The 16,154-nt window shown below is 46.0% G+C and overlaps 1 protein-coding gene and 1 long non-coding RNA gene across 3 annotated transcripts in view; one reads left to right on the top strand and one right to left on the bottom strand.

The window, feature by feature from the left end:
• The window catches only part of LOC308582173, a 50,817-nt gene extending 50,580 nt beyond the window's left edge, over positions 1-237 (bottom strand). The window contains exon 1 of the long non-coding RNA XR_014005535.1: positions 72-237. This is a non-coding gene — a long non-coding RNA (uncharacterized lncRNA). The remainder of the gene's footprint in view (positions 1-71) is intronic.
• Positions 238-393: 156 nt separating this feature from the next.
• Positions 394-16,154, top strand: part of GAS7 (growth arrest specific 7) — a 134,260-nt gene continuing 118,499 nt past the window's right edge. The window contains exon 1 of one of the 2 annotated variants that reach the window (XM_081185052.1): positions 394-704. In XM_081185052.1, the coding sequence (XP_081041178.1) occupies positions 486-704 (219 nt within the window). In that variant the 5' untranslated portion in view covers positions 394-485. Of the gene's footprint in view, positions 705-13,730; positions 13,770-16,154 lie in introns of those variants that run through there. The other variant, XM_081185053.1, reaches the window with a different exon arrangement.

Consider the following 16,154-nt stretch of genomic DNA (forward strand, 5'->3'; position numbering starts at 1 on the left):
TTTGGTGCTTCAACACCCTCCCTCCCCCTCTTTTCCGTGTACATCACAACCATTTCACCGGTAAGTCCTACCGATACAATGCAAGTGGGCGGCGAAGAAGCGCAAAAATCCTGCTCGTGTTTGCCAGGGGCGGCGGGGAGTAACAACGGGGGCGAAGAAGAGGCGGAGGCGCCGCTGCCCCGTCCCGTCCCGTCCCCCTCTCCGCGCGTGCAGAGAGGGCGTGCAGCCTTCGCTGGGACTCCGGTGTGCGTGCGCGTGTGAGAGGGCGGGCGCGGCGGCGGTCCGCCTGTCCCAGGGGGCGGTGCGGGGAAGCGAGGCGGCCAATCCGCGGGCCGGGCTGATGGGGAGGGACACGAGGGGGGCCAGGCGAGCAGGCAGGCAAGCAGGCAGGCTCGCTCCCGGCAGCCAGAGGCGCTCGGCTCAGCAGCACCTGTGGCGGCCAGAGCCGAGTTAGTTGGGCAAGTCGCTGGCTGGCTGGCGAGGGGATGCCGCCGCCCGGGCAGGAGCGGGCGCTGCCGGTGCTGGGCGCGCGCTGCAGGACCCTGTACCCTTTCTCCGGGGAGAGGCACCGGCACGGGCTGCGCTTCGCGGCGGGGGAGCTGCTCACCGTCCTCCAGGCGGGGCCCGACGGCGGCTGGTGGGAAGGGGAGACCGCCGAAGGGCTCCGCGGCTGGTTCCCGGCCAGCTACGTCCAGCTGATCGAGGTGAGGGGCAGGGCAGGGGGGAGGGTGGTCGGTCTGCAGTTTAGCTAGGGGGTGTGTGGGGTGGGCGGTGGTGGGCTCGGGTGATGGCAACGGGGCTGCCCCGTAGGGCAGTGGGCAGACTGTGGCATGTGGAGGGGAGAAGGCGCTGGCCCCGAATTCAGGTCTTGCCAAGTTTGCTCTGCGGTGCTGTTAGGCGCCCCTGCGACGGGTTTCTACACCTTGTGGGGATCGGAAGAGTGTTGGTTGGGGAATTGTTGGGGCGGTTCCAGGAGGTGCCGGCGTGGGGTTACTTGATTGTTGTTGCTGCTATTATTATTATTATTATTGTTATTATTATTATTCACGGGTTTGCGTGAGGTGTTTTGAGTTTGGCTGGCTGACTGCCTTGCAGCGAGGGAGGCGTGTATCCTGTCTGGTGGCCCTCGCTGTGGAACTTGGCCGAAGGGGTTCCCTTTGAAGTGGCATGTGGAGGTGGTGTGGGTTGCAGAGTGGTGCAGCCTCTTGTGCAGTGTGCAGAGCTGCTGCTGTTGTGGGATGTGTGTAGTGTTTGTGGGGTGCTGTGAAGATGCTCCCTTTGGTATAGCTAACCGGAGTGCCTGTTTTGTGGGTGTCTCTTGTTTACAAGCAGTATGGCCAGCAGTATGGTGGGATCCTCTTAACTGCTTCTCCAGCGTGAAGAGGAGCTGCCTCTTTCTTCCACTGTGTGGTTTCCACCTCACAAGAGCCCTCCACATTCTTAAGCTTTGTTTTCCCAAGGTGTGTAGGTGGGCTGCTTTCCGCATGAAGTGTTTGTTCCCTGTATGAACCATGGGTGAGAAACATGCGCTGCTGAAGACCCATTTCGTCGCATGATGAGATGAGTAACTTACTCATTCCCTCCCCCTCAACCCAGTGGGAAGGGCTGCAGCTCTGTGGTGGAACCCTTCATTGGTAAACAGAAGGTCTCAGGTTCAATCCATGGCATCTCTAGGTAGGGCAATTCCATCACCTAAAAAACCTTGGTGAGCTGCTACCAGCTAAGAGCAGATCTTGACAACACTGATCTTGATAGATTAATGTCAAAAGCTGCCTGTGAAAATGGGCTGCTTCTTCACCATATTTCCAGCCAGATGTGGATTCTTCTTTTTCTGACAGGATTGCTGCCTGCATACCATGTTTCCCTGTGGTTGAGTATGATGAATTTTTTAAAAAAATATAAAACCCCCAACAGATTAATCATAAATTTACTGTCTCCAGACTTTTATTGGAAGATAGCAATGTTTACATAAGAGGAAACTTCGGTAGACCACACCACTGATGAGAGAAGAGAAGAGCCCTCTGTTTAAAGCTATGCTAAGCACATGTGACATACCGTATATGCCAATCAATGTGCTTGAACTTTTACTTTGGCGGGATTTATTTCTTAAATAATCATCTCAGCTCAATGCAATTTGGTTCTAGGATGTGCTCTGCTGCCCAAGTGCAGCGGAATGGTGTTGATGTAATATGGTCCCATTGCACAGCTGAGCCAGGATCATCACTTACATGTTTATTAATTTGGTGTTGTCATTTATTGCTTAGGAAGGCTGTTGGCAAAGCTTTAAGCTTGGTATGGGGCAGTCTAGTGACACCCTGGATTCCAGTTAGGAGATGTGCCAGTTGTTGTCTCTATACACCATCTTTAATGATGCTTTGTGAGCATCTATGGCACAAACAATCTGTCAGGATTGTGCTTTGACATATGGTTTTCAGAATCCTAAGTATTTCCAAGTAAACTTTCAGCACCACAAATTTCCCATCGGTGTTGTTCTTTAGAAGAAGAAGAAGAAGAGTTTGGATTTGATATCCCGCCTTTCACTCCCCTTCAGGAGTCTCAAAGCGGCTAACAATCTCCTTTCCCTTCCTCCCCCACAACAAACACTCTGTGAGGTGAGTGGGGCTGAGAGACTTCAAAGAAGTGTGACTGGCCCAAGGTCACCCAGCAGCTGCATGTGGATGTATCCACATGGATGTATCACCAAAAAATGCCAAACTCTGCTGCCAAGAAATGCAAGATTTGCTAGGCCTCTATGATCGGACTAGACAAGCCAAATAAAATAAATTGATAGATGAATATATTTGATTTCTACTGACTGCAAAATGCAGATTAATTGGCCATCATGCAGTTTGCAGTATTTTCCTAGGGATAAAATATAATGGTGGTCAATGTGTGTGCTTTTTTAGGGAAGGCTCTGTAGATATTAGGAAGTCTGTCGCTTTGTTTTCCTGTCTGCTGTGTAAGCACACAAGGAGAAGGGCAAGTATAGTGGGGGTAATTTAGAACAGAGTGTAAATAACCACTTGTGTGGTCACCTGTGGTGAATTAGAATCAGGATCCCCTCCAGGAAACTTGACAGAGAATCTTATCGAAACTGTTTAAAGGGTAAGTCCTTTATTCTCTTTGGCTGTCAGTATTCTACCAATGACTTGAAAAAGGTATTTGTGAACAGGTGTTCCTGTAGAATATTGGAAGTCTGGCTCAGGTGAGTCAAAAGCTTCCAGCACAATTACGGTTGCATCCTGAACATTCCAGCTTGTATTGTCAGTACTGTACAGTCCTCTTGCACTAGGTTTGCTAATAAGGACCTTGAATTGGTTGGCCAAGCTATGGAGAAGAGTTCTGGTGTGTATTTTTCTGTAATAAAGCCTGTCGTTTTGTAGAGCAAATACTCAAATGTGTGCATTTCTGCTACCACGGTCCTTCCCCAAGTTTCTACCTTTTTGTGGAGAAATGTGCTGTTGGCATTGCTGCCACCTGAAAAATGATTCAAAGGGTTTTCCTTGCTGCATGTAATCTAGTCTAGACGAAGTTGCTGTGCCTGCTCTTCAGAGTCGTGGGAGGCTGTGTTCTCATATGTGCCTCAATCCAGCTGATATGGGGGAAAGCAGAATGGATACTGTCCCATTGGCATTTGGAGATGTATCCTGCAAGTAACAAACTGCTGGTTGGGACATGCACAGTGATGAAGTGGAAAAGAGAAATTTCATCCATACACAGTTTGGCTTTGCTTTCTCAACCCAAGTTCAGAAATTCCATTCTTTTTCTCTTTGCTTATTTTTGTGCTTGCATTCATGCAGTGAAATAAATGTCTTCTGCACAATTACTATGAAGAAAAGATCATTGGTGTGTTTAACAAACCCTTGGAGTGGGGTGTTTGTTGTTTTGGAATGCAACCTTCTAACCTTTAGCTGTTGACAGTTTGCAGAAACATGTATCTTTGAAATAGATCTCTCTCTGGGCTCAGATTGAGGTAATTCTGAAACAGTTGTAGCTTTATACAGTGTTTGATTTAACACACACACACACACACACACACACACACACACCACACCCCATATATTTAATCATCTTTAGGTCCAAGTTGTAAGGGATACTTAAGAAAGTGCATAGGTTCTTTCACATATGAAGGGCACTTTTCCGAATAATTTGGTGTACACTGACTGTTCACTCCCTTTCCTGTTTTTGAAGCTTAAAACCCTTTTGCTGTGGCAGTAATATGTATTTCCTTATTACTGCTCCAGGCTGGCGCTGTTTCTGAAGTGGTTCTTATGTGTTGTTTGTTTCGCCATCAGAGTGTAATTGCTCTCAATGACTTCATTCCTGTTAGGCCTGTTTGAGATGACAGGGTAATAATGACCATAACCCTATTCATGCTATAAGGCCTCCAAATTCATATATAATTTGATTTGCATCAAAGAACTAGGGTATTGGACAGAAGGAGGAATGTATAGCAAGAAATATGGGGGTGGGGTGGGAATTTCCTCTGCCAAATATTGGGAACTGGACTTGGTTCAAGGGCAGATATCAGGAACCCAGACTCTTAGTTGATGAGGTGAACAGTAGCTGAATCAAAATTGTGACGAGCAACTTGGCACCTGGCTTGCAGGAAGAATGTGATGCCTATGGCAGAAATATGATAATCCTAGATATCTGTTTATATAAACTTCTAGCCCTCATGAGAGCAGGGAGTATCTTGTAAAAATATCTGGAAACAGAAGAAGGGAGAAAGGCAGAATGTTCTTCCAACATTATGCAGATGAAAACTAGGTCTTTTGTGTAACACTCGTACTCTAACAAGTTGGGTTTTTTTGGTTGGCATCTGTCTGCCTTGGGAGACAATGGAAGAGTGTACCTTCGGAGGTGAAGTCAAACCATTGGAGAGTTACAGCTGACTACAGGCACCAGGCCTGTTGGCACACCAACTCAGTGTTACAAAGACGTCTGCAAACGTGACATGCAGCCTGGCAGCGTTAACACTTACAAGTATCGTTCTCTACGTGAAGTCTTTTCTCCCACTGTTGCACATAGACAAAGACTGTGTTCCACCTGCTCTGACAAAGCCTGTTCTGAGCTGAGTTGAAAGATTCACAAGTAAAACATGTTTGTCCTACAGCTGCTGTGTTCAGACACAAGGCCAAACCATGGTTCAATGCTATGAGAACATGTGGTGAGCGTCAGGTCCGCGTGCCCTTCATCCTTCATGTACAAGGGGAGAAAATCTGAAATGAAAGTACCTTTAGTGTTCAGTGCACATAACATGTAATTGCATGCCCCTAAACAGGGTCCTATGGGACACGGGTGGCGCTGTGGGTTAAACCACAGAGCCTAGAACTTGCCGATCAGAAGGTCGGCGGTTCGAATCCCCGTGACGGGGTGAGCTCCTGTTGCTCGGTCCCTGCTCCTGCCAATTTAGCAGTTCGAAAGTACGTCATAGTTCAAGTAGATAAATAGGTACCGCTCCGGCGGGAAGGTAAACGGCGTTTCCGTGTGCTGCTCTGGTTCGCCAGAAGCGGCTTAGTCATGCTGGCCACATGACCCGGAAGCTGTACGCCGGCTCCCTCGGCCAATAAAGCGAGATGAGCGCCTCAACCCCAGAGTCGGTCACGACTGGACCTAATGGTCAGGGGTCCCTTTACCTTTAAGCAGGGTCCTTCTGAATTGCAGTTTTCTCTTATGCACCTTAGGTGAAGAAGGGAACTGACCTGCTGGCCCAGCTGCAGGCTTGGGGGCAGGGTGCCCTGGGCAAGCTGCCCTTGATATCACTTAGTAGTTGATGGGAGGAGGTGCTGAGCAGAGCCCTGGACTCATATGGCATATCTGTGCTCACCAGTGCCACTATATTATGCTGCCCCTATCCAGGATGTATGTATGTCATGTGGTAAGTTCTCATGAGGTGAGTACAACTTCATGGGCTGGAAGCTGAAGATGACTGCATAGGCCCAACCACCCTCCTGTCCCTGCTGCTACTTGGCTGTGCTGCTGCTGGCAGCCCATGGCAGGAACAGTAGGCTCCCTGGTACATGTTGTGGTGGCACCAGGCCTCTTGGTGTGCAGAGAAAAAGGAAGGCAGTGTGTGGATTTGGCCTTCTCTGGAGAGACATTTTAGCTTCTGCAGCAGCCTATAATTTGAAAGTGACACATAACCTTCTTTTACCACCTGTCCTTAATTTACTATATGTTGCTAATGCAGTGCAACCCTATGCATGTCTATCTGCAGTTAAGTCCTATTGTGTTTGTTGGGTCTTGCTCTTTAACAAATGGCAATAGGATTACAGCCATTATTATTATTATTATTATTATTATTATTATTATTATTATTATTATTATTATTATTATTTTATTACTTATATCCCACCCATCTGGCTGGGTCTGGGCGGCTCCCAACAGAATAATAATAATAATAATGAGCAATAAAACATTAAAAACTTCCCTGAACAGTGCTTTATTCTGATGGGAGGGCGTTCCACAGGGCAGGTGCCACTACCGAGAAGGCCCTCTGCTTGGTTCCCTGTAACTTTGCTTCTCGCAGTGAGGGAACTGCCAGAAGGCCCTTGGCGCTGGACCTCAGTGTCTGGGCCAAATGATGGGGGTGGATGCTCCTTCAGGTATACTGGGCCGAGGCCATTTAGGGCTTTAAAGGTCAGCACCAACACTTTGAATTGTGCTCGGAAACGTACTGGGAGCCAATGTAGGCCTTTCAAGTCCGGTGTTATGTGGTCTCGGTGGCTGCTCCCAGTCACTGGTCTAGCTGCCACATTCTGGATTAATTGTGGTTTCCGGGTCACCTTCAAAGGTAGCCCCATGTAGAGCGCATTGCAGTAGTCCAAGCGGGAGATAACTAGAGCATGCACCACTCTGGCGAGACAGTCCGCGGGCAGGTAGGGTCTCAGCCTGTGTACCAGATGGAGCTGGTAGACAGCTGCCCTGCACAGAATGGACCTGCATCTGCATGGACAGCTGTGAGTCCAAAATGACTCCCAGACTGCGCACCTGCTCCTTCAGGGGTACAGTTGCCCCATTCAGGACCAGGGAGTCCACCATAAATCTTATGTTCCTTTACTCCTGAAATTCTGTAAAGTTTCAGTATATTATACCATTTTTAAAAATGGACTTAACGTATCAGCTGATAGTTGTCTGCATGCCAAGCCTAGGGTTGAATAGTGAGTTGACCTAGTATGGCTCACTGTTGTTGTTTGCATTTGATCCTGGAATGGTGACACCTGCACATCATTAATATCTTGCAAAGGGTTATTTGGACATTATTGGATGCTTGATGTTTCTTTGACTGATGGCTTTGGGAACTCACTTATGCAAAGAAGCAGCAGCCAATGTAAATTTTGCTCTTCTGAAAACTGTCAGTACTTTTTATAGCTACTGTCACCTCCCATAGTTGCACATCTCTCTTGCGAAGCATAATGTCTCATTCCAGTACTGAAGGAGACAGCTTGGGAATTGGAACTTCTGCCAGCACCCATCCATTTGCTGAGAGCTGCTGTTGTTTTCAGTGGGTATCAGTTTTATATATGGATTGGGGGGGAAAACAGATTTTCAAAATAGTTTTGCTTGTCAGGCATCTAAGAGATCAGTTGTTTCCTATATGTCGCCGGCATGCTCACCTTAGCAAAGTATGCGTGTTTGTTTTGCCACATTATTGGTGGGATATTGGGGTGACTCATTCGTTACTCTTTTGCAGGTACACAATGATATACCACAGTGGCTGCCCAAAATGGCAAGATAGGTAGTCCAGGGATTCTCTTGCACAGTGATAAGCAGTATGTGTGGACCACTGTCTGCAAACGTACTGCATTTATTCCCTGTGTAGGGAACTCCTGTACAGTGAACAGGTGTGGAAGTGGAGCACCAAAGAATGATGTGGTATCCTCAGTATCCTGGAGAACAGAATCATATTTTAATATGCTGTATGTTCAATTTTCATCTTTCACTTTGGCCTTGAAATTACAAACTGGCCCAGGGTTGAAGAGAGTCAAGGGATTGTTGCGGCAAGGCAAGTGACCACATAAGTAAACCTTTCATACTGTTGTATCCTGTGTGTGCAGGGTCAGTTAACACTTCACTCCCCTTTGTGTCTTGGCTTTGCACAGGTTTGAAATCTGAGCTAAATGAGGGAATAACTCTGGTAAGCGGTTCTGTCTCCATCTACACTGTTTTGGAGCCCTTTGCTAGGTTTGTGCCAGAATCAGTGGGAAGAGTTCATGTTGTTAGTCCTTGTTTGACTTAGAAAATGCTCCCTGTTGAAAATTAGTCATTAGCTGGGGCTCTTTTAAGCTTTGTTTAAAAGTCATCATAAAGTGTGATGGTTTCGTGGAGGCTAAAGTGGAACAAACAATCCTGAGAATTCACTGTGGTTTAGTTAGAAGTAGTGGGATTCAAGCCTTGGCTGAACTACACCCTTCTCACCTGAAAGTCAGGTCCCTTAATCCCAGCTGTTTAGTGTAGGTGGTGGCTCCTGAATGGGAAGGGAAAGTCAGGTGTGCATGTTCAGAGGCATGACTTGGGTTGTGGGTACCTGAATGACAATCTTTTCCCCCATGTGTACCTACTCACATGCTAAGATCTGGAAACTTTGCTCTGGGTGCCTCCAACCTTCTGAAGCCTAGCTTTGCTGATAGAAAAAACATGTTCTATGTGGTTCATTTTTGAAAGAAAGTCTTGTGTGTGAGCTTCTCCTGCTATATGACACAAGGCAGCATCATGGGATGTGGTTTCCTGTTGCAATGACACTGGCGATGTTGGTGGAAGCCAAGGGTGGGAAAAACTGGCATGAGGAACTGGGATAAAGGACATGAATGCACAGCTTTGATAACTCACGGCTGATTCAAACAACTGTTTTTCAACAAAATGAAGTCACTGTATGATTTGGCTTTCGGGTGGGAGATACTTTAACAGTGAAGCTAGGATTGTGAATGCTCAGACACATGCCAATATTAAGAACATTCATATAGCCCCCCACCATGTGAGGCCAGATGTCCAGCTCTCTGTGTCCAACAGTGGGGAGCGAAAAAGCACAGAACAAGGTTATGATGGAGACCTCTCTCTCTCTCTCTCTCTCTCTCTCTGTGTGTGTGTGTGTGTGTGCGCGCAACCATTTTTGCAACCATATATGCAACCATTTTTAAAGGTACAAACTGGTTTGGGTGCTGGTGGCGTGGGAGTTGCTACTTGTCACTAGGCTAGTAATATTGCAGGCACTATCCATCCAGGCAGTCATAGTCCACAGAGCATTGCTAGGGAAGTGCTAGCTGGAGAAAATTGCATTTTTCTAGCAACAAAACATTATAGCTTGAGTGCTGGGAAAATGCACCCTGCTACTTAATTCTAAGATATCTGGGCTGCATCATCTTCAACAACTGAGGAACAAGAGTGCTGTTTTCTGGAAAGGTATATTGGCTTGGATTCTTTACAAAAACAAATAGCTGTGAAGCTTTGTGCTCAAATCAGTAAACTGGTAAGACCCCCCAGAGTGGTTTGTTTGCGATACATTTTTTAAAAATAAAATTTCACACCATTTTCCTCAATGAAAACATTGCAGCTCCAAACAGATTCTTTTATTGTATGTATTGTCCTTGCATGTGTTTTATACAAAGGGGTTCATTTGCTAAACTTTATAAATCTAGAAGAATCCAGGAAAGAATAACACTGAGAAGAGGTCCTTGGGAGAGGTGCATAGGAAATTCCTCTTATTTGGTAATTGTTTGGATCAGAAGTTTCCTACCCAGTATTCTATGAACCTACCTATTCCATATAGTAGTAGTATTTGGAGGAATGCAGTGTAGTCCCTAGTCTGGTCCAGGAGTATCTGGATTGCACAGGTTTTGGAATGCTGGTGTAATGTGCGAAGTGTGGTCCTAATTCTTTTTTTATACCCTTCCCAGTAGTTTTTTACTTGTATAAAATGTGTCTTTTCAGTCAAAAAGAGAGACAGATGTCAAAATCTGGTGTTTTGCTAATAGAAAGTGCTGTTTAAGATACCTTAAGAAAATGAGCATCTCTTCCATCAAACAACTTGCACAAAACATGGGCCAATTGCAAACCATTTGGATGACTTTGTGTGGGAAGTTGCTAAGAAAGAAACACTGAGAAGGGCTGGTGTTGCTGCACCTGCAGGTCAAGCATGCACTCGTCCCTCTCTTGGTCCTAGCCCTGGTAAGGTCTGACTGAGATTAAAGGTAAAGGGGCCCCAGAAATGGAAACAAGAGGAAATACCGATGATAGAAGAATGGAGAATGAAATTGACAGACTATGTGGAATTGGATAAATTAACTGGGAAAATCAGATGTGTGCGAGACCAAAAGTTCATCGAAGACTGGGGAAAGTTTGTAGAATATCTGAAAAGTGTATATGATGTACAAACAACGCTAGTGGGGTTTCAAGAGGCACTGTAAAAGTTGAGATGTATTGTCAAAAAGAGATAGAAGGGGGAGGGAAGATAAATGGCAATACAAATGAAGGGAATGCGTATTGAAGAGATAAATACGGATGATTGCCAGGGAAGCTGAAGGAAGTCCAAAAAGAGATAATTTGTTAAAATTTGGATAAAAATGTACAACTGTATTGGAAAATTAATAAAAATTTATTTTAAAAAAAGAGAGATTAAAGGTAAAGGGACCTCTGACCGTTAGGTCCAGTCGTGGACAACTCTGGGGTTGCGGCGCTCATCTCGCTTTACTGGCCACGGGAGCCGGTGTACAACTTCCGGGTCATGTGGCCAGCATGACTAAGCCGCTTCTGGCGAACCAGAGCAACGTATAGAAATTTATCCTATTTATCTACTTGCACTTTGACATGCATTCGAACTGCTAGGTTGGCAAGAGCAGGGACCGAGCAACGGGAGCTCACCCCGTCATGGGGATTCGAATTGCTGACCTTCCGATTAGCAAGCCCAAGGCTCAATGGTTTACACCACAGCGCCACCCGCTGAAAATTAGGCACCCCCTGAAAAGAATGTGTACCTTTCTTGTAGGTAAGGAGATAAGCATAAGGGCAGGGCGTTTGAAAGAGGTGGGGATCATAGCTCAGTGACTCAGGGATTCTAGTTTCAATCCCTGGCTTCTCCAGGTTAGGCTCTTAATCTCAGGGTCGTGCATTCTAGTCCCACGTTGGGCAAAGAGATTCCTGCATTTTGATGTTGTATGTCTATGTTAAATGAGCATGATGGGGGTGGGGGTGAGCACACTAGCACTTGCATGGAGATTGGACAACTACAGTGGGAAATGGAACCCTTTATTTTTTTCTTGGTTGGGGAGAAAAAAACATTTCTGTTTTCTAGTAATTGTGTACAACCTTTGGCCTAAGCTGTGGGCTTGGTTTTGCAGCTTCAGAAATTAACTTTGACTGCTGGTTTGGGCTGTGTGTGTGTGTGTAAAAATACAGCAAATGTTGGCTGCTACTTATGTTCCCCTTCACTTACCCTCGGCCACAAGCTGCCCCCACGCCCACATGCTAGGTGTGGCTGTCTAGAAAGAAAAGCCTGCATGTGTCAGCTTTCCATGTGTTTGGGAATCCTGCACAACTGGGGAACTTCCAGAACACGTGGAAAACACATAGGCGATCATTTGCAGACATCTGCACCTACATTACCATGTGACCTCAGGGCCAGGGGTGTAGCCCCACAGTCCCACTCTCTGTGTGGTACTACTTCATGCAATGCATAATGGAGAGGCCTTTACTTGGAAGATAATCCTGTTTATTTCAGGCCAACTTTTTACTCCTGATGTTTGGTTGTGTATGGGTGAGGGGACAGGGAAAATAAGATTTGACCTGAGGCATGAAACGGTTTAAGGGGGATAGAGTGCTTCCTAGAGTCATGTTTGCATGATGGTGAGAAGCAGCTATGTACAAGCATCAGCTAATGCCTGATTTTCACTGGGGGAACTGCATATGTTTGAAGTACCTCTTGGACAGTGGTGTTCATCTGATCTCTGGCCAGTGCTGCTGCTGCTTACTGAAAAGAAGAGAGGAAGGGGCAAGGCTGGTACAGAGCCAGTCCAGCACTCCTGCGGCTTGCTGCTGCCCCCCTTCCTCCAGGTAATCAGCAGTGACACCCCCCCCCGCCCAATCTCACCATCTGATACTGATGTACACCTTGCAACCAGAACATTAGGCATGTACCTCTAAATGCCTTGATGCAGTGAGAGAGCGGCAGCCATGGTTTCCTGATTCTGTCATTTGCATACCTGTGTGTTACACCTAGGGCAGTGGTGGGCCTTGGGGTCTCAAATTTCAGTGGTGCCCTGTGCGATGTCAAAATTCAGCACCTCACTGCCTCTCACCTTCCATTCTACATAATAGTTGTGGAGCTGCCTGCAGCGCCCCCGAAATTCCACGACCAGTACAACTGGTTGTGCTCCCCTAAATCTGCCTTTGGCTAGAGTTCTGCTCACTAAAATGGATGAGGGAAGAGCGGTGGAAAACAAGATTGGGGAGGGCACTGGCACTACAGGTTTGCAGTGGCTGTATTCCCTATTGGGAAGCTTGAGTGGGTGCATTCTGTGACCAAAGGGCAAGGTGGCCTCTTTTATTGCGCTTGAAGCTACAGAGATGTCTAGAGAATTTTACTGATGAGCGGCCACATAAACTTCAATAATTAGCAGTAAGTATTCACACCATTAACAGAAGCCTGAGATGAAGTTACAGTCCTAAACCAATCAATCCTAAGATTTCACATCTCAGACTATGTCCTGGGATTTTTAAGAAGCAAAAAGAGGATTTCCTCTTCCGAATATATTAAGGGTCTGTTCAGTTATGTCAGTTTCTTGAGTTGGTTTAAATCTTATAGATATGGAACGTTTAGTTTGCCAAGAAGTGCATTCTCTTGATTTACTGTCAGCATGTTTTCTAGGGCAGAACTTCCTTTATGTTCACTAACCAGCATTTTGCTTTTATGGGAGTACAGTGCTATGGATTGTGCTGTCTAAACTGGCAGTATAGTTATAATTGCAGGTATTTTATTAGGATCTACTCTTTATTTGTGCTTATAAATATGCATCATAGTAGTACGGGATTATACCTTACTTTGATTGGCACTTTGGGATTTTGCAATTCTTTTCACTTGGAATGTAACTAGGCCTGTAACTCACAGATACGAGCCTCTCTTGTGCAATAGAGCTATGGGTATGTATTTCTTTACAGCAGACAGAAGCTTGCTTAATAAACGAGTCTGTATGAGCTGAAATGACAAGTACGGAAGTTACTCAGCATTGCTAATTTGATCTTCCCTTGATTATTCTTTCCCCAGCATCTAGTGTGTATATATTTGGCTGAATGACTAGCCGGATTGGTTATAGAGCGGCAGAAAATGGGGATTTATTGTGCATCATCTGGGAACTGGAACAAGCTGTGAATTTGAAGATGGTGCAACAGCTCTGTTTATAGGGAACAGAAGCTAATAGTTAAGTTGGGCTTCTTATGCTGTGCTTTTATGTGGTACACTTCAGCATCACTTCTAATGTTTAATGGGATATTGAAGAGATGTGTTTGAGAGACCTAGGAAGATCGCCACCAAGCATGTGAGTCAAGGGTGTGTGGGCACATTTTGCATTCTGTTCATGATAGGCGTGGGTGCTTGCCTACACAATAGACAGAATGCACTTATGCGACTCTTTCTTCAACGCAGAAGGGTGTTCCCAGCAATTGTCCCATCACCCCAGGCATGTGGCATATTGTTGTTACTTTAGCAAGACGTGCCTTTATGAGTTTGTGTGCTCCTAATCAAAGCACCTATAATGAAGTCCAGTCCTGGATTAAAAGTATGTAAATAATTGCATCATCCACCATAACTGTGGAAGGGTAATTGCAATGTTTTTAAAAGTATATTTTGCTTTGCAAGAGTGTGCTGTGCTATAGCATCATGGAAGTATTTGAGACATTACAGATAGGCATTTTAGGATATTTTCTTGAAGTAACTATGGACATCAGGCTTGATGTTTTGTAAAATGGGATATCACAATCTTAGTGAATAGAATTTAATTATTTGGGGGGGGGCAGAGCATCAAGTGTGTTAATGTTGTGTGTGTATATGCGTGTCTGTCTATTAGGTAACATGGCTATTGTAAAAAAAAATAAAAATCTTATTAGCTCCTTAGGATGACCCAAACCCAGGGATTGGAAGACTTACAATTGTGAACAGTTAATGAAAGCAGTTCTGTTTTCTAGGAATCTCTTACAGCACAAGTTTGCATTGTGATATATTTTTAACAAACACAACAATCTGTATTGTGTAATTTTGTGTACCAGTACACGGCAAGGGCAGAACAAATGATCTTCTTGTTAACGGAAGCATCATGATCAGTGATGTATAGCAGAAAAATGCAACTTTTCAAGCTGCATTGCAGTGTTCATAGACTCTGACTCAGTCCAGCATCTCATTTGAAAATGGGCAACAATGGAGCTTCAGTACAGGGGGAAAGTGTTTGTGAAGTGAGTGTTCTAGATTCAAGCAAAACCTTCCTATTGATTCTCAAAGGTTTGACATGTGCTATGCTCCGAAATACAAATTGTGCTGTAAGTAGTGTGTTTTAAAATTATTTTCTAGTTTTAAGTTTCTGGGTATAAAAGGTAAACATGCTTTTTGTGCTCACCCCGCTGCACAGGCTGGGCATCATTAAGGGTAGAGACTTAGTCTGGAACAGTCTTAGTTGCCTCTAAGGAGTTGGGTTAGGTTATCACTGGCAGTCTCAGTTCAGATTCTATTATCCATGAGTGGCTTCATTATATTCCTTAGATAGTCCCAGAAAAGTGGAAATTAATTAGTCTTCACTATTGCAGGGCAGCAGCAGCAGATATATCATGGATCTGGCTTTGGTGAACAGATGACTGGTAAATGGTTTGTGTGATGGCCTGGGATTCAGATTCAGATGCTGAACCTGAGGAATCCCAGCCTGCACAGGATTCCCCGCCTCCGGGACCAGCTGAGCCAGGGCTGGGGCATGAGCCTGAAGGGTCCTCACCTGTGCTGGATCCTCAGGTGCAGGCACCAGCTGAGTCTGCTCTGGCTGCTGAGGGGATGGAGGACCCATTGCCTGCAGGTGCTCCACTCTCAGCCCCTTCAGAGGAAGCTGAGGTTGCCTCTGGGTCCGGTAACCCTCCAGCCTCTCCTGAGCTGCAGAGGCTCAGGGCAGAGAGGCGGAGGGAACTAAGTTCCCGCAGGAGGAGTGCTTGCCTCCAGGCCAGGAGAGGTGAGTCACCTGAGGATCGGGGCCGCCTTATGCCTCGGGGCAGATAAAAGCCAGCCAACCCAAGTCCCAAGTTGCGGGAGCAACATCGTTGGTTGTCAGTTCCTGCCTGAACCCTGTCCTGGTTTCCTGCCGGAGCTCCTGACCTCACCCGACTCCCTGCCCTGCACCCAGCTTCAACTTCTAAGGACTGCCTCCCTATTGCACCTTCGATCTCGGACTGGACTCGGACCTTGCCTCTCGGTTAGCCCATAGGGCCAGCACAGTTTGGTTGTGGTGGTTCAATTAGCCCATTGTTATGGATTTAGACTTTTGGTAGCAATGACTCCCTTCAAGGTATAGGTATAGTGGGTGTCTGCCGTGGAATCTGTGGGATTCCTGAATGCTTTTGGGGACCTCCCAGTTAGCATGACTGGTGCTCTTCCATATTCTTTGTCTGTATGTGGAACAGAGAAATGGAAAGGGTCATTGTGGCCCATCTGTTCTCATGGATGTAAGAAGGCCTCCTTGATTTTGGGGAGAACTCCAGTTGACCAGACAATAGCAAGTATTGTACCAAATGCATTTAGAATAGTTGAGAGTGCACTTTTGTGCCTACCATGTGGCAGTGATGGTGGTGAACAAAACTTGCTTCTCCAGCACCTTTGCATCTTCAAGAAGCTATCTGGGAAAGCTTTCCCCAGTGATGAAGGGGCTGCTGCGATCATTCCACAAAGGCACCAAGCAGTTGGAGGCCTGCTGTGATAGACAGAGTCCTGAATGGTTTGAGACTCATTTAGCAGAAAGACAATACAGTATTGGAGAGATGCTCTATGTGTTGGAGGGAGGCTCTGTTAGTAGAATGGAATATTCTCCCTCTTGAGATGAAATGGGCACCGGCACTGAATGGACTCCAGTTTGGGGTTACAAAGTTTATCTTTCATTGAATCTTTGAGCAGTAAGAATGGTTATATAATGGTC

Source organism: Podarcis bocagei (genome assembly GCF_964188305.1).
Source record: "Podarcis bocagei genome assembly, chromosome: 2".
Classification (NCBI taxonomy): domain Eukaryota; kingdom Metazoa; phylum Chordata; class Lepidosauria; order Squamata; family Lacertidae; genus Podarcis; species Podarcis bocagei.